This window comes from Rattus norvegicus, chromosome 5 (assembly GCF_021556685.1).
Source record: "Rattus norvegicus strain SHRSP/BbbUtx chromosome 5, alternate assembly SHRSP_T2T, whole genome shotgun sequence".
In the NCBI taxonomy this organism is placed as follows: Eukaryota; Metazoa; Chordata; class Mammalia; order Rodentia; family Muridae; genus Rattus; species Rattus norvegicus.
In genome coordinates this window covers 119722319-119741004 of record NC_141538.1, presented here as the reverse complement: position 1 = coordinate 119741004, position 18686 = coordinate 119722319, and the positions used below count along the sequence as shown (strand labels likewise).

At 42.7% G+C, this 18686-nt stretch overlaps 1 protein-coding gene across 7 annotated transcripts in view; it reads right to left on the bottom strand.

Moving 5' to 3' along the window:
* Positions 1-18686, bottom strand: part of Atg4c (autophagy related 4C, cysteine peptidase) — a 68455-nt gene that overhangs the window by 29412 nt on the left and 20357 nt on the right. For 5 of the 7 annotated variants that reach the window (NM_001107948.1, XM_087549061.1, XM_087549059.1 and 2 more), the window contains 4 exon segments: positions 9994-10130; positions 11346-11416; positions 12845-13175; positions 16982-17215. In NM_001107948.1, the coding sequence (NP_001101418.1) occupies positions 9994-10130; positions 11346-11416; positions 12845-13175; positions 16982-17215 (773 nt within the window). 7 annotated transcript variants of the gene reach the window in all.

Here is an 18686-nt window from a genome sequence, read left to right as displayed (position 1 = left end):
GATGCAGTCAGTCAGTCGGTCAGGGTGTGGTAGGTTGACATATTCCACTCATAATCTCAACCTCTTCACGATGTGTACAGACCCTATGAGGATTGGATTCCACAAACTCATAGGTCTCTATAAGTATCCTATGAGTCTTGATATTTGAAGAACTGAGAATAACATCTTACTTTTAGCCCAAAACATATCTCATATTGTTGTTGTAAAAATATAAAAAATAAAAAAAAGTATGGTTGTCTTTTACCTCGCTAGGTTCAGCACCGCAGTGCTCCAAGATGTCTGCTGGATGTCTTAATTCTCAGTCAGCAAAGCGTCTCACCCGCTCTGCTCCATCCCATATCACACTGCCGAAGGCCTCTCTCTGAGCTGGCAGCAATCTCTCTACCTAACTAGTTCCCAAGGCAGGTTTCCATGTCAGAAACACACATCCCAGCTCCATGGCGGCCCAGACCAGCCACCCCACACTCCATTACACTTAAATCTACACATGGAAGAACACACAACACAATAACCTTTGACCCAATTGATAAGATATAATTGCCCACCTAAACATACAAAGCCAAGTACCATCCATCCCTTAAGAACATTAACAACCTGTAAATACACAGAGTGGAATCTTAACGTCACCTGCCATGGCTTCTCGCCCTTTCCCTCCTGTCTCTTCTTCCTTTCTGTTCCAGTCTCCTCCTCTTCCTTCAAACTTCTCTCCCCCCCATCCTTCCTTCTCCTCCAATGACAGGCCTCCTTCTATCCTGTACCTGACCCTCACCTGTATTTTACAAATTAAATGGGGAGAAAGTTTGGGTGAGGTCACATGAGTCTTGCGTACATGACTAGACAGCTGTCCTTGAGGCAGCGGAATTAGCATCAAAATACAGGTAACTCCAGGGCAAACCACAACATCATATAAAGAAGAAGAGGAGGAGGAAGAGGAAGAGGGGGAGAGGAGGGGGGAGAAGGAAGAGGGGGGAGGGGGAGGAGGGGGGAGGAAGAGGGGGAAGAGGAGGGGGAGGAGGAGGGGGGAGGAGGAAGAGGGGGAGGGGGAGGAGGGGAGAGAAGGAGGGGGAGGAGGAGGGGGAGAAGGAAGAGGGGGGAGGGGGAGGAGGGGGAAGAGGTATTTGAACCAACAATAACTTGCAATGGGTTACCAGACCACTGACATTGTCTGGATCAGTGGCGTTTGGGATAGCTAATCGATTAGCGTCCTGGTTGGGGTTTGTTTGCTTGGTTTTTGTTTTATCAACTTGACACAAGCTAGAAGGTTTTGGGGAAAGGGAGCTCAGTTGAGAAGATGCCTCCAGCAGACGGCCAGTAGGCAAGTCTGTAGTGTATTTTCTTCATTAATGACTGATGAAGGGGCTTCTGGCCCTCTGTGGGGGTGCCACCCTGGGCAGGTGGTCCTGTGCGGTGTAAGAAAGCAGGCTGAGCAAGCCAGTAAGCAGCACAGTTCTTCAGCCTCTGCATGACTCTGTCTCCCTTGAGACTGTGACCCAGGAGATATAAAACATTAACCCTTTCCTCCCCAGGCTGCTTTAAGTCACGGTGCTTTATCACAGCAACAGAAATCCTAAGACAACTGTCAACTTGACAGAACTTGAATAACCTAAGAAACACAGCTCTGGGCATAGCTGTGAGGATGTCACCAGGGAGGCTTAACTGAATATGGGTGGCACCATCCTGTCGGTTAGGGTCCTGGCCTGAATACAGAGGAGCCAACAAGTAGATTACCAGAATTCATCTCTCTCTGCCCCTTCCTGACCAGCCACTTCACACCCCAGCCACCTCACACCCCAGTCACATCACACCTCGGCCACCTCACACCCCAGCCACCTCACACCCCAGCCACCTCACATCCCTGTCACTTCACACCCCAGCCACTTCACACCCCAGCCACCTCACATCCCTGTCACTTCACACCCCAGCCACCTCACACCCCAGCCACCTCACACCCCAGCCACCTCACATCCCTGTCACTTCACACTCCAGCCACCTCACATCCCTGTCACCTCACACCCCAGCCACCTCACATCCTGGCCACCTCACACCCCTGTCACTTCACACCCCAGCCACCTCACACCCCAGCCACCTCACACCCCTGCTGGGATAAGCAGCAGGCACTTTGTCACAGCACTGAGGTAGGTAACTAACACATCAACACAACTGTGTATACATGATGTTCTTCCTTTAGCAAATAAACCGGCTCAGAGAAAGTTGGGTTTTTTGTTGTTGTTTTTGTTTGTTTGTTCCCAGAGCTAAGGACCAAACCTTGAGCTTGCTAGGCAAGTGCTACCCTGAGAAAGTGGTTTCTTTCTTTTTTTCCCCATTGAGCACTTACATAAATGTGCTGAGTTTATTCACCATACAGTCTTCAAATTACCTCATGGAGAAAGTATTTTCTAATTTAACTTGTTTTCTTAAAAATAATATATGGTCACTTAAAATATATTTATCTATTTATACATAAAATATGTGGTACGCAACACAAAAAAAATTAGAATAACCAAAGGACCATTGTTTTTTCATTTTTGAAACAGTGTCTCCTGTTATCCAGAACAACCACAAGCTTACTACATAGCTGAGAATGACCCTGAACTAACTAACCTCCCTCCCTCCCTCCACTTTCCCAGATGCTGGTATTACAGGTGTGTGCCACCACACCTAGCTTAGAGCTCATTATTATTAAAATTTGGGGGAATATCTCCTTGACATCTGCCAATGTTACATATCCAGATTTACTAGTACAATATTATGTGGCTAAATACTGTATGTGCTACTTTCTTTCTTTGGATTTAAAAAAAACTACATGTATATGTATGCCTGTGTAAGTTTATATCCACTTTATCCATGTAAGTGCCTACAAAAGCTGAAGGGCATTAGACTCCATGGGAGATACAGAAAAGTGTGAGCCCCTTGATGTGAGTGCTGGGCTGAGTTCCCTGCTAGAGCAGTAAGTGTTCTTAACCACTACACCAGCTCTCCAGCCCCATGCTACTCCACATTTTTGGCACTCATTACGCCACGACCAATTTTCATATCAACAAATACATAAATCTCTTTGATAACTAATAGTTATAGTCTATGCTTATAAACCCTCATAATATTTTAATTGGTCTAGGCACTTCCTATTATAACTATTCCTTTGCAATAGTTCAAATATTTTTATTTCCTCTAAAATTCACATGCTAGAAACTTAATTCATAGCAAAACAATGGTAAGAGGCTAGCCCTTGGGGGATATTCGGATCCTGATGGCTCCGCCCTTCTGAATGGATTTAACCATGCTCTAAAATAGGCCTGAGGGATAGGTGCCTCTGTCTTGCTTGTTTGCATCAGAAGCCAGGCCCTTGACCCTGGGTCAGGATCATCCAGAACACAAGAGAATGGATCTCTGGTCTTTATAAATTGCCCAAACTCAAGTACTCTGTTACAGGAGCACGAAACACACTATATCAGGCTCTAAAGAACAGCCTCATGACGCTGGAGAGATGGCTCAGTGGTTTGGGGCATTTGTTACCCCTGCAGAGGACCCAGGTTCAGTCCCCAGCACCCAACTGGAGGCTCACGACTGTCTGTAACTGCAGTCCCAGTGATCTGCCGCCCTCCTCAGGCACCACACACCATACAGTGTGCAGATAAAACAGACATAAATCTTTAAAAAGAAGTCCTTAAATAATCACAATCTTACAAAAAAATCAGAGGCAGTTTATTAAAAAAGCAGCAACTGATAAACGATAAGTAAAACACACATGAAAATCTTCACTAACCTTAGGAGCCCTGAATCAACTAACAAATAAAAGTAATCTTTATCCTATAAAAGAGAAGCATTTAACAGCAATGGGGTTTTGTTTGTTTTTGGTTTTTTTTTTTTTTAAACAGTGAGATTTCTATTTCTTTCTCTTTAAATGAAAGCTGTCTTAGTTTCACAAGGAAACCGAACCAGCTGGTTGAAATGTTTATGTCCTAGGGACAAATGAAGTGAAGATTCTAAGTGTCTCATAGCTGAGTGTGATGGTTTGTATATGCTTGGCCCAGGGAGCGGTACAATTAGGAGGTGTGGCCCTGTTGGAGTAGGTGTGTCACTGTGGGTGTGGGCTTTACTACCCTAGTCCTAGCTGTCTGGAATTGAGTCTTCCACTAGCAGCCTTCAGAAGAAGATGTAGAACTCTCAGCTCCTCCTGCACTGTGCCTGCCTGGATGCTGCCACGCTCCCACCTTGATGATAATGGACTGAACCTCTGAACCTGTAAGCTGGCCGTTTAAATGTTGTCTTTATAGGAGTTGCCTTGGTCATGATGTCTGTTCACAGAAGTAAAACCCTAACTTTTACTTAAAACCTAACACTGAGAAAAGAAAGAGACCTATCTGTACCAGGAATCATTATCTACTCTTCTCAGAAAAAGAGTGTGGCCCTGAAAGGGAGAGCCTTCCATCCTGACATCTGTTTTTCCTCCGCTTCAGCCTAGAGTAGACCCTGCAATGCACACTTAGTGACTAGGAGCTTGAACCCCACAGTGTGTAAGAGGCTGTATTTTTAGAGACTTCAGCTCCTTTCAGCTCCTCACGGTGCTGCTCCACCATTAGCCAGTGTGAGGATTTACTGAGCTGAATCCACAAAGCAATAACTAAAACTGAAGCTAACCCATCAAAAACCAAAGTCCTAATTTGTCTTGTGGAAGAAAGAACTTTGAGTTCTCCTCGCTGTAACTCCTTACAAAAATAAAACTAATTAAATGAGCTTCTTGTGGCAAGGGACGATGACACTGCAGATGTCCCTCTCATGCAGTAGGGCTCTGAGGATGGTACTCTCTCTAGGATGGTGTAGAACAGCCTCAGATAATACATCTAAATCACAAAACTGCACCGTGCATGTTAGACCATGCCCTACACTGATTGGGGGTGGGGATAAAACTGCTGATCACACACACAAAAGGGTGAGCAGAGAGAGAACAGGAGGGGGAGGGGAGGGAGGTTCCAGGGGTGCCTTTCTCTCAGGGCTTCCAGGCACCCTGCCTTTTCACTCTAGGTGGGCAACCCTTTACAAACTCCCTCTGGCCAATCCATATAATCCTCACACAACCACTTCAGGAGTTTTTATCTGATAATGTTTCAACCCACAAAAGTGCTCTCGTTTTAGTGAACTAGTGTCAAGCCGACTAGCTTGGTCAAGGAGATGAACATTCTTTATTGGGGAGGGATTTTAAAATAAAAAAGTGATGGTTTTATCCTCAGCTCAATATTTGAACTTGAACCTATCACTTGATTTCTCTGGACCTTTCCTAGTTTATGAAGGCAATGTACTTGGCTACCGTGAGTGCAAAGAGGATAAATTATATTGGGAAGCACAACAAAAATGCGTTAAAGACTGATCGTGCACCTCCCGCATGAGGGTAGAGCCTGTCACACTAACAGCTCTTGTTTTCGCTCTTTCAGGCTCCGGGGTATCGCTTAGGAGCATCAGAATGGCATTGGCAGTGCTAACAAATAACAGAACTGACTGCCAAATCAAACACACATAGAAGGCCCGGGCAACTTCCTCCACAAAGAAAAGGCTGTGACTCAGGACCCTGTATTGTTGGCATGTGATGTGTCCTCCATGGGCTCACTTGGTTCTCAGCCGGACGCGTTGGGTGAGGGGAATGACTGCTAGAAGTTGGGGGCCTAGCAACAGGCCTCTGAAGGTTACAGCCTGGCCTCCTTTCCACTTTGAACAGTATGTTTCCTGATGCTCCAAGATGTGGGCAAGCCTCTTTATGCTCCCACCACCACAGGCAGGAGCCAATCTTGACGGCATGCCTTCCTTGCCTTAACCTCCACACCAGGGGAACCCAACGGGTTAGCTTCTCTGATGAAGGAGAACAGCCACGGGTCACACATTCAATACACAAGCACTAGCAAATGTTGATGCACCAAAGGAGGCCTGCGTGTCACTTCCATGCCATCTGCCAGCAAATGCAAAGTCCCCGCGCTATAACCCTGCTTATGCAACACTCCACTGAGATGGCCTCTAAAAATCCCTGGGCAGCTGCTAAGTGTGAATCAAGAAAATGAAGATATCTAAGAAACAAGGATTTATGAATATTTTAAAAGTAGTTTTATTATATAACATAAAACTAGCAGGGTCTTTGGCATCATGCTTGAGAAAGTAACACGTCAGTAGCTGGTTGGTGGAAGGGATGGGATTCTCAATGGGTCACCCAGGTGTACCTGGGTTGTGCTGGCCCTAGTTGTTCCTCTGGTGGCTCATGAATATGGGCGCTGCAAAAGGCAAAAGGGCAGTGGTGTGAGTAAGGTGTGAGGGGAAGCCATCAGTGTTTGTCTCTGGAAGACTGAGGCCCCTGGAAGTCTAGTAAGAGACATCAGCTTCTTTAAGATGAATGCCAGAGTGCAGTGCTAGTCATTGTGTGGATATTGGCAGGTAATAAATTTATGGCAACTAAAACTGGAATCACAAATATTATTTACCCAAAGTTCTTGAAACCTGTTTTCAAGTTCTGTCACTATTTCTCGGTCTCCTTGGGACTGTGTTTAGCTGGTGTGATGAAATGTATAGAACTGTTTGAAGAGCCTGAATTTAAGCCACCACAATTTTTTTTTTTTTTTTTGGTTCTTTTTTTCGGAGCTGGGGACCGAACCCAGGGCCTTGCGCTTCCTAGGTAAGCACTCTACCACTGAGCTAAATCCCCAGCCCCAAAGCCACCACAATTTTAGCTTCGCTTAAAATGAGGTGATTTGAAAAGTGGTGTTGATCAATTGGTTTTAACCTTGAAGACACATTGTCCAACCATTAAAAGGGATGGTTAAATGCTGTTAGCCAGTTTTCACTGTCAAGTTCTGAAACAAATTTTGGTTTTGCTATCAGAAAGGACTTGATAATGTTTGCAAATGGTAAAATCTCAACATCTGGCCCTGACTTAGCCTCTCAATTCCAAAAACGTTACTGATGTAGCCACAGTCTGCATGACATTCTTAAGGAATTCCTGGAATTGGTGAGGATTAAATCCTTGGTCCTTAAAACTTCAGTCCTAGTGAGGACTTTCCTGTCGTTTCCAGTCTTAATGCACAAATATTTTCGTGCTGTATTATGCGATACCTCACTCAATACAAGTTCTGGGCAGTGGTGAAATTGTCTTCCGTGTACTGTACAAGGCCTTTCTTTTCCCCCACCATGACCAGTAACTACTACAAGCACAGTGACAGATGCCTTTGTTTCTTACTCCTGTATAGAAAACCCTTGACTTAGGTGTGTCTTTTAATGGCACTAAGGAAGCCATAGCTTCAGACTCGCCGTCCATACCTTCACTAAAGGTGGCCAGCTGAGCTGTATCTATCTGTGGTCCAGCTGTGACCTAGAGTCCGACCAGGAATCTTACAGTTCATGGCTCTGCTCTGCAACCTCCTTTCAATAGATTCTCTGATTTCTTCAGATTCTGTGGCTGTGGTCAGGTGAAACAAACTGACTTTAGACATTATGTCCCCTTTCTCAAAGCATGTAACATTACACCTGCCTCACTCTACATACAACAGTGAATAAATTCACCACCAGTAAGTGGTTTTGATTTTTGGCTATTAAACATGCTGCTAGGGCTGGAGAGGATGGCTCAGTGGTTAAGAGCACTGACTGCTCTTCCAGAGGTCCTGAGTTCAAGTCCCAGCAACCACATGGTGGCTCACAACCATCTGGAATGGGATCTGGTGCCCTCTTCTGGTGTGTTTGAAGGCAGCTACAGTGTACTCACATACATAAAATAAATAAATCTTATTTAAAATGCTGCTATGTAACAAGCTTTTACAACAGAATCTGTCCATATCATAACTTTCAAAAGCCAATTTTGTTGAGAACAGTCTTTTGTTTGACTCCACTATTTTGTTCTTATTACAAACAACCCTGATGCACATCGAATTTGACAAATGTATCACATGTGACAACTTTGCAAATTACAGTCTTTGACAACTTACGTAAATTCCAAACAAGCTAGGCAGACGCCTTTACTATTTACCTCACCTAGAAAACTAGTCATCTGACCATTGAACATTCTTTCTCTATCCTTAATGTCTCTTCTTGTGGGCTTCCTTTCTCCTCCCCCATCCAGGAATGTATGAGTGTGCACATGTGTCCGTCTGGGTATGCACATAGAAGCCAAAGGATGACATGAAGATCCTTCCTCAGTTGCTCTCCACCTTATTTCCTGAAACAGAGTCTCTCACTAGACCTTACTCACTGACTGGCTAGCCTGCCTGGCCATCAAGTCCAAGTCCACATCCCTGGTACTGGGACTTCAGGAACACACCACCATGCCCAACTTTCTGTGGGCATGTGGGGTTCAAACTCAGGTCCTCATGGGACGTGACTAGCTAAGCTGTCTGTCTTCTTAGCCCCAGTTCTGTTTTCCTTTGAGACACTGTAAAAGCAGTGCTAAGACTAAAACACAGTAACACGTAGGGGATTATATTTACTTTGACCATAAAAAGTAACTGGTGGGAAAGTAAAAAGCAAGGTCGGGGTCCTTCTGTATCCCAGCTGCTGCTGTAGTGCACAGGGAAGCTAGCTGTGAGGTGTGGTGGGCAGTGCAGGAGACAGAGCTGAGGAGTGGAAGCAACCTTCATCATCAGATATGAACCCTACGCTGTCTTCTAAGGAACACTAAATGCCTGTTATCTGCGGTGGCTGTTTAAAGCTTTAGTGGTGACTTGGGCTGCACTCTTCCAGTCACCATGAGCACACACATTGTCTAGTGTTGTAACCGGACTGTCTGCACTTGGAAGACACACAGACATGCAAGTAGAAGGTCATGTGCACCCACATCTGTTCTGTGTGACACTGCAACACAACATTGTCATCACCAAAGTTCACACTAAAGGACCACGAAATGCAGTTACCAAAGCAGAGAGGAAAGGGAAAAAAAAAAACATCTCATGCTATCTTAAGTATGCTTCCAGTCTTGTGTAGGTTAGCAGTCACAGCTATCCTGGGCTACATGTCACCTGCAGGTTAAGGACTGAAAATCTCTGCACTGGGAGTCAAAACAAACTTCAACTCCCTAAAGTTTATTCTGCCAAGTGTTTCATCACAGCAAGGAGAAAAGTCATTTATTAAAACTGAAATAGTAAGGGTACAAACTTAACCAAATAACTTTAAAGGCATTGCAATGCATATCCTAGTAAGAGCACCAGTGGAAGGGGAAGCCCTGGGTCCTGCTAAGACTGAACCCCCAGTGAACTAGACTGGTGGGGGGAGGGCGGCAATGGGGGGAGGGTTGGGAGGGGAACACCCATAAGGAAGGGGAGGGGGGAGGGGGATGTTTGCCCGGATACCGGGAAAGGGAATAACACTTGAAATGTATATAAGAAATACTCAAGTTAATAAAAAAATATATATATATAGAAATGAACAAAAAAAAAAGGCATTGCTTTAAAACTGAATGTCTAGTGCCTATCGCAACACAGTGGGTGTGAACAGACAGGCTCTTTTGGTTCAGGAAGCACACCTACATGCAATGGGACTGGAGAGACTTTAGACTGGTTCAGAAGAGAGGGAGGCTGGCTCTCCATACTCTCTCACTTCTGCTTATATAATCAATATCTCACTGGCACCATAGTGTCACAATAGCAAATTATAAGATACAGTAGCAATTTTAAAAGTTTTTTAACAGTTAGGTTGACATGGGTTAATGTTAGTTTTAAGAATAACAAAGATAAATATATTTTTAATCAGAAAAGGATACTAATGTAGGAGCCATATTGCAAACCTCACTTCTGCATCCTATCAATTAGCACAAAGACTGAAAGGCTTTTCACTCTTCGTAGAAGGATGCTCTTCGGACTCACACAGGATCTCTCAACGCTGACATTAAAAATACCTGATGCCAAACTTCACAATGTATAACTGTAGGGTCACGACTCACTTGTGGAAAAGGAGACTGCAACTCTTCTCTGTTTTTTATATTCGGTGCTACTGCTTTGAACATAAAAACAAAAAGAACTGAGCACTTCTTACCTTCACAAACTCCAGATAGTCAATGTTGGTTCTTTCTCCACCAAGCCTAACAGGAACTAAAATAATAACAGCCTTGTCACGAGCATCTCCAGCCGTCACAGAATCAGTCTGCTTATCAATTACATCAGAATTGTAAACTGGGAGAAACATAATGAATATGTATGCATTAAATGTTATGAAGGTGGCTGTATACACATTCTTACTCTAATTCCACCCCTCCGCTGGTTGGTCATCTGTCTCTGGTTTCACCATCAAAGTATCAACAAGTTTAAATTTCCATACTCATGGCCCCTGGAAACTCAATAGTAGTAAAACAAAGTCTTGGTCTCCCCAAGCATATGCTCTGGCCAGGAAGCTATGGCAGGAACAAGCGTAGGATAAGTCAGAGAGTGTTTAGCTTGGTTAGATGACAAACACTGGCTAAGCAGGGAGGCACTAGTCCCCAAGCCTGACACCCTGAGCTCCACCGCCAGATGCCAGAAGGGAGATCAGATTCCTGCAGTTGTCTTCTGCCTTGTGCATGCTCGCGACTCCCACACCCAGTAAATACGTGTTTTAGGAAATACAAAATGCCAAGCAGACCAGTCTTTCCACAGTCTGAGCCCTCAATGGTTGCCCAGTTTGTAGATATATTCATATTAAACCCGACAGACATATTTCTTACTCTCCTAAAACATTAATTTTTGTCTTAACAGCTTTTCTACAAAAAATTAACTTACAGCATGGGATGGTTATATTTCAGGAAGTAAATAGAGGCTCTATTTCTGTTCTCTGGTTTCAAGATGACTGTAGATACTGGGTATCAACAGAAGACCCCAAACAATCATGAGATGATTTACTGGCACACTAGGGGGAACCATGCTTCTAAGGGAAATTATCTACCCTCAGATGTCTGACCTTCCTGCCCTGGCTTCCCTGGACCAGGCTTACAAGCAAGAGTCATCTTAACCAGCTTAAACTGGCTAACCAAAAGGGAAGGTTAGACCAGGTGTGTTGATACACTCTCATCCCTGCCTGCAGGGGTGATGGGGGTAGATTGAACTAGAATTATAAAGTCAAGACCTGACCAGCCTACATAGTGATGGCCTCTCTCAGGGTAAAAATAATAGCAAAATAATCGTTTTAAATGCTCAAAAATTTTCTGGCAAATATATTTAAATTAGCAATTAAGGCATTTTTTCAAAATATACTAATTCCTATGACATGAGGGATGTTATATAGGAACAATAATGAATTAGCTAAGACTATCATCTTCAAAACCATTTGCAATATAACCAGGAAGAGATAAGCTCTGTACACATAAAGGGTCTGAGCCAATACAATACATGGCTAGAATGTCACATACTCCATACCTGTACAGTCCTGGGCAACATAAATTGTTAGCCCTTGCAAATCCGGATGCCTTGCTTCTTCAACTGCTTTTCTAGGAAAATAATAAACATCCTTAAAATCCTACCTACAATTTCCTGTTGTCACCTAAGGACTTAGCTTTAAAAGGAGGGCAATCCTTAGCTGCCCTGCCTGCCCTACGTACCCTGGATGCCTGCTGTCAAATCCATCACCTGAAGAGTGTCGGGAATCAGCTGCACTTTGCAAAGCTGAACATGACACTAAGTTACCCGAAGGCTCTAAACGAAGCCACAAAATATACCTTAGAATCCCTGGGTATAAACTAATCTCGCAGCCCTCAAAGGACTTCCCTTCTTCATCAGCTCCCTGGCTGCACAGAATGCTTTCTGAGCAGTGAGTCACAGAGCTTCAAGGTTTGCTTCATAGTAAGACATCCACTGCAAAGGATGTATTACGGGGCTTGTCCCCAACTACACTTGGCAACTCGCCCCTCCCCCTCTGAACAACAGTTAGTTCACACTTACAAAAATCAGTATGAAGGGTGAGAGCAGAGCTCAGTGGTAGAACACTTGCCTAGCAACTGGAGACCCTGGGTTTGATCCTAGCATCACAGGACAGGGGAGGAACGAGACAACTATTCGACCTGAGCAAATGACTTTCCTAATTTAACGAGTCGGAATTCTGTAAGCAAAGTTGCAAACTAAAAGGCCCTTCTCAGCAAGAGCGTTCTCAGTGACATGTGCTGTGACAAAGCCCAGTGTCTGAAAAGGGACTTATGCGGATGTGGCAACTAAAATATTTAATCTGCCTATATCTTTACCATGTATGCTCCTATATATTAGTTTAGAAGAAACACTAGATAATAACTATGTCTAAATATACAGCCTGTGGCCTGTTCTTGTAGAACTGTTCTGACAGGTTCAAATATTCAATGGGAAAAAGAATAACAACAGAAACGTGTTGATCTGCAAAGTCCCAAGTGTTTGCCATCTCCCTACAGGAAAGCACACGGAGCCTAGGGACATCTCGGAGGTTAGGAACTACACTTTTGTGATTATACTTCTATAAATGTTTGCTTCATGACCTGCCACTCATAGGAACGTGAAGTGTGCATGAAAATGCTGAAACGATGATGTTAGCCCCTGACATCTCATTAGACATCAATAAATTGGTTAAAAAACAAAAACAAAAACAAAAAAAACCTACTATGGCCTGCCTTCCAGTCTCCAGGCTGAAAGAGATGGCAGCTCTCAGAACATACAACAGTACAATCTAAGGAGAACCTACCTACGAAGAGACCCTGGATGTCTGTACCTGTAACCAAGAGCAGGAACCTGTCTGTAGGTAAAGGCAACTGTAGCCCCTCTGTCTTGACCCCGCCCCCCATTAGCTAAGAAAAGCAGGCTTCCTTGTCGCTGCTTGTAAGAGCTTCGGCTGTGAACCCTCCCTGTCAAAGTTGGTATTTCCAAGCACAGAACAGAGGGTTTGAGAACAACCATACCTTAAAATGTGAGCAACCACTGCTGGTCCATACCAGTCACCAGCTTTCTTCCCAGACTTCTTCCCGAACTCTATCAGGCGATGTAAGCCAAAGACAGCCACAGGGGAGTCTCCAAACCAAGAGATGATCTGCCTGTGGTAAATCTCACTCTGTACTGCATGGTCGTCGGGATGCTTCCCGGACGTTTCCTTCAGAGAGACTGCTGGGGTCCGGAGTTCTCTCTCCCCTGAAAGGGAGGCTTCAAAGGACGCAGTGAACTTGTGGATGGTGTTGGAGGTCCATGAGTCGGAGTCCGAACTCTCAATGTGCAGTGCGTCGGGCCAGGTCCAGGCTGCGGCAGATCCAAGCAAGACTCAGACTTTCCAGACACAGACCTTGGCGACCGCGCTAAACTGTATGCGGCATGTAAACAGTATGCGGCATGGAAAGCCAACCAGGTTACTGAACCAAAACAGACACTCAAGGCTGTGCAGAGGCAGAAACTATAGTGACGGTTGCTAACGGTAGCAAGCATGGTAGGATGGCTGCCAAAGGGTTCTCTGTGCGATAATTAAAAACTCTAAAATTGGTTATTCTGACAGCTACAGAGTACTCAGTAAGAATACTAAGAACCACTGAACTGGTCACTTTAAATGAGTACATTTATTTAATAAAAGTAATTTAAATGAAATAGGTTATATCCCAATAAAGCTGCTTTAATAATTTTTTGAAATTAAAATATAATTACATTATTACCTCCTTTCCCCTTCCTCCCTCCAACTACTCTCTTGTACCCAGTTCTTGGCTCTCTCTCAAATTCATGGCCTCTTTTTTTTTTTAATTGTTGTTTTGTGTGTGTGTGTGTGTGTGTGTGTGTGTGTGTGTGTGTGCTTTTAAAGATCTAAGTATAACCTGTTCATTACATGTAGTATCACTTGTATGTGTATGATTTCAGGGCTGAACACTTGTAAAAAGCAGTTTTGAAAGAAGAAAAAAAAAATGTCGGCCAGGCATGGAGGCACACTCCTTCAGTCCCAGGATTTGGGAAACTGAGGAAGGCTGATCTCTGGAGTTCAAGGCCAGCCTGATATGCAGTGAGACCCTGTTTCAAAAACAAAACAAAGAAAAGGAAACAAATCTAGCAAGCCCAGCATGTGACTCAAGGCCCTAAGCCCAGCACATGCAAGGCTAAGGTACTGAGGCCAGCCTAGCCTACACAGGGAGAGCCTGCCTCAAGAAAAAGGCAAAGGTAGTGGGATGGGGGCATAGATTAGTGTTTGTCTAACAATTCAAAGCCCTGCAACCTATCCCTGTACTGAAAGGGGAAGAAAAACAGAAGGGAAAATAGAGGAAAGAGGAACAAAAGAGGAAGTAAGGGTTGGGGGAGGGGGGGGCAGGAGCAGTGCTCAGGAGACCCAGGCAGGGTTGGGGTAGGGGCAGGACCAGACTGGGACAAAGATGAGATGTGCTTATAAAATAAAACAATAAACATATAAGCAAACCAATATAATAAATTGATGATACGCTTAGATTTGACTGTCTCAGAACTACTCTATGATTTCTAACTTTTCCAAACTGGTAATGTACTACACATAATTAAGGGAAAATCACAAAAAAATAAAAATAAAAGCTGCTAAACTCTAGTACAAATGGACAGTCCTTCAATATAGTTTCCTTCCTTCCTTCCTTCCTTCCTTTTCTTTCTTTTCCTTTCTTCTTGTTAATCTTCAGTTGAAATAAAGACTCCTATACTCTACTCCTAGTCTGTCAGACCTCTAGGCTTCCCAAAGGCACAATAAAAATTAAATAAATAGAAAGTATTTATTAACATTTATAGTACTCTGAGTAGATGCCTTTAGGGAGAAGGTTCATTTTGATTACATGTTTTAAAAGGAAAAAGAAGGGCTGGAGAGATGGCTCAGCGGTTAAGAGCACTGACTGCTCTTCCAGAGGTCCTCAGTTCAATTCCCAGCAACCACATGGTGGCTCACAACCATCTGTAATGGGATCCGATGCCCTCTCCTGGTGTGCCTGAAGACAGCTACAGTGTACTCATACACATAAAATAAATAAAAGAAAAAAGGAAGAGAAAAAGAAGCAAAACTGCTGAGATTTTAACTTTCAGTAGTTTTTAAAAATATTTTTAAATGTTTTAAAAAATATTTTTTAAATATCTTTTGTTCAAGATATTTTTCCAGATATCTTCCTTCAGAATACTATGATGGTTTGTTAGAGAATAATAGTAGCGGTTCTCTAGCAAATTAAAACCTAATGAATACAGTCGGGAAAGAGATCAGACCTAAACGCAGCAAACAGAACCATTATTTACTGTTTAATTATGCCGCAATCTTCAAACGGCATTTATAAGTCATTTATAAGTCAATGAAGCGAATCATCTTCCAGTTAGATTAAGTCCTGGGTTCAGATCTGCTCAGGAATCAACATTCCCATCCCTGTCCATGAGTGCACAGGACTACAGATCACCCCCAGAAAACCTGTGTAAGCTGAGTTTAGTGGTTAGAACACTTTTCTGGCATACAGCCAAGGCCCTGAGATTAATATCCAATGTATAAAACTTTTAGAAATTAAAGAAAAACCCACCTTTTTCTTTGTATTAGTCACTCTACTCACACACTCGCTTGCTAAATGATGCTATAGAAGTCTCTAGAGTACAGGATGCTGTCTAGCACTTTAGAGAAATCTGATAATATTTAGTAGTATCTAAGACGACAGCCTGAAAATGGTAAGACAAAACTCTCTTACAAATGTATACATTATTAAAAAACTGACTGATAGGGAAATGACATGAGAAAGTAAATACAAGTAAGTTGACTATCGATGAGATTTCTGAGGGTTTACACTTGATCTTAGCCAAAAAGCCGAGAAGCGATTTTCTGAGGGTTTAAAAGTCTAAGCACAAGTCCTTTAATCCCAGGACTCAGGAGGCAGAGACAAGCAGACATCCGAGTTTGAGCCACCTGGACTCTAGAGAGTTTTCCAGGACAGCCAGAGAACTCCTGTCTCAAACAGATAAATGGATGGATGGATGGACAGCCAGATGGATGGACAGACAGACAGATAAGTAAATATATGTCTAAGCACTGGGGTTGGGGACATGGATCAATAGCACCCATGTTGGGGAGCTTATAACTTCCTCTAACTCCAGCCCCAGATGATCTGACATCGTCTGGCCTTCACACAGATACACACACACTTATTTATTTTAATAAATCTTTTTAGGGGTTGGGGATTTAGCTCAGTGGTAGAGCGCTTGCCTAGGAAGCGCAAGGCCCTGGGTTCGATCCCCAACTCCGAAAAAAAAGAACCAAAAAAAAAAAAATCTTTTTAAAACTCTAAACATAATATTCTCATTAATTAGACTAAAATTTTAATATAAAGAATTATAGCCAGGTGTGGTTATAATCCTAACACGCAAGAGACAAGTAGGTGGGCCTCTGTGAACTCAAGGCCAGCCTAGTCTATTGTGAGTTCTAGGCCAGTTAAGGCTACATAGTGAGACCTTGTCTCTAAAAATAAAATAATAATTTAATTAATAGAGAATTATAGATCATTTATGATGATTATGTATGATAATATAGAGATAATATAATTTATAAATATAATGATATAATTATATACTTATATTGTTTATTAAATATATAATTTTATTATATAACATATAATTTCTATGTAATATATTACTATATCATATCTAAAATAATTAATCTATAATTATGTGACATAATTTACATATGCCATAATATATAATATATAATTCATATATACTGTTAAGTGGTATAATATATAAATATAATATGAAATAATTATGATAATATTATTTATGATGAAAATTTCAAAATACTACTGACATGTACAAAGGAAAAACAGAGTAAAAATTCTTCTGCCCAGGGCTTAATGAACTTAATGGGGTACGCTAGAGAATTCAACCACAACAATAAAACGTGAAGGAAACTCGCTGTGGTGAGCATGCTGAGTCTACAGTTTTCAGAGAATGAGAAGAATGTAAGACATTCAGCTCAGCTCGTACAGGCAGAACAGATGCTCTTAGGTCAGTGGAACACCTTGACCTGAGCAAGGTGGATACAAACTGACACTAAGAGTAAAACAGCAGCAGCCAGAAACAGAGACTTGATTTACCTCTACCGAGAAAATGTAGTATGAGTCCCTGAGCCAGCAGCATCTGGCCGGTCCGCAGTGTACAGCCCCAGCCACAGTCTGTCGTCAAGGCTGAAGCTTCTATTTGAGGAAATTCTTCCCTGTAGGTCAGCCATATTCTAGAAATGAAATCCTTACGGAACTCTTCCACATTGCCTGCAATTACATGATCTTCAATGGCACATCCTGATCTTGCGGGCAACACCTTGCTTTCATCTACAAAATGTTTAAAACGTAAGTTATATAGGATAAAGGTAGGTGACCAAGTGTGCATAATGGTAAGTATGTGTGTCTGTCATTACTGTGTCGTCTCACTTAGGAGGACTGTAAGCCCTCTGCTGTCTTATCAAATGAGAAGGAACCCCGAGATGGTTTGGACCCTGGAGAAAAACACTGCTTTTCACAGTGACATCTGCACCTCTGTGAATCACTTCTTGGACAAGAGGGTAATATACACCTTCTTTTTACCTCCATTGGCTCAGGACACACACATTCCAGCTCTGTGAAAAGTGTCAAGCAAATAAGATGTCATGGCTTGTCATAATGTATGCAGTCACATGAAGTACACATTGTATTGTTGTGGATATTTATACTCAAATTTTAAAGTCAAAACTAATAAGCTACAGAGTAAAATATAAAAAGTTTAAAACATAAATGTCCTTTATGTTCAAATACCATTTCTTCAGAATTTGTTGCTGTGCACACAAATCATTTTAAAGGCCTTTGCAAACTGATTATCTCTAACATGGTTACTATGAAAAAGCCATTGTTTGCCAAATAATTCACGGAACACTATTCTCAGTGACCTGCCATTCCTCACTTATTCCCAGAGAAAGCACTTCACCTTTCCCTGCAGCCAGAGACACTGCTCTGCGTTAGGAGAGTCTTGTGAGCATCATCAGTGCTGGCTGGCCCGGATGTGTGGGCACACAAGTGTGGAAACGCATCTAACTACAGCCCTCAACTGCACGAGGTGCAGCATCTGAACAAAGCCTTTCTGTGGGATGTGAAAGGCTGAGCTTTACAATGCGGTCTGTCTTCATTCTTCCTTCACCCATCCCTTCTGCTCCTTCTGAAAAGTTCCCATCATTCAACCTTCACCTATATTCAGCAGATGGTAATAAATGAATTCCAAGCCTCCGTTGGCATGACTTCCTCTCAATATTATATGGTACTTAAAGTGAGTCACAAATAAAAGTGACTGGAAATCAAACATGGCACTACAATATGTCTAAATAGGCCCCTCTGACATGCGTATTTGTTTTAAATGTGCTACGATAGTTCCTGACTCTCATGCCGCATCGTACACACCGCAGAGCTTCAATCTCCTCTCGGGAAGTCAAGTCATTTAACCTCTTCAGACCCAGACAACACTAAATCCTATGGGGAAATCGTCAGTACTGAGTGAACTTTGTTCCAAGAGCTTTAAGAAAAATAAGAAATATTTCAAGAACCCACATAATAAAAAGTGGGGGGAAGGAAGCAAACAAACATAGAAAAGAAAGAAAATCATTGATTACTGGAGGCTGAGTCGAGGCTGACTACACAATACTAAGAAATACCAAGAACTACAAAACCTATAAAAATAGGTGGAAAATGAACAAGAAACTTTTTGAAGACAGAGGGCTGTTCCACTGGATGGAAGGAGTTTTCAGAACTCCTAGATCCAAATGAAAACAAACACACA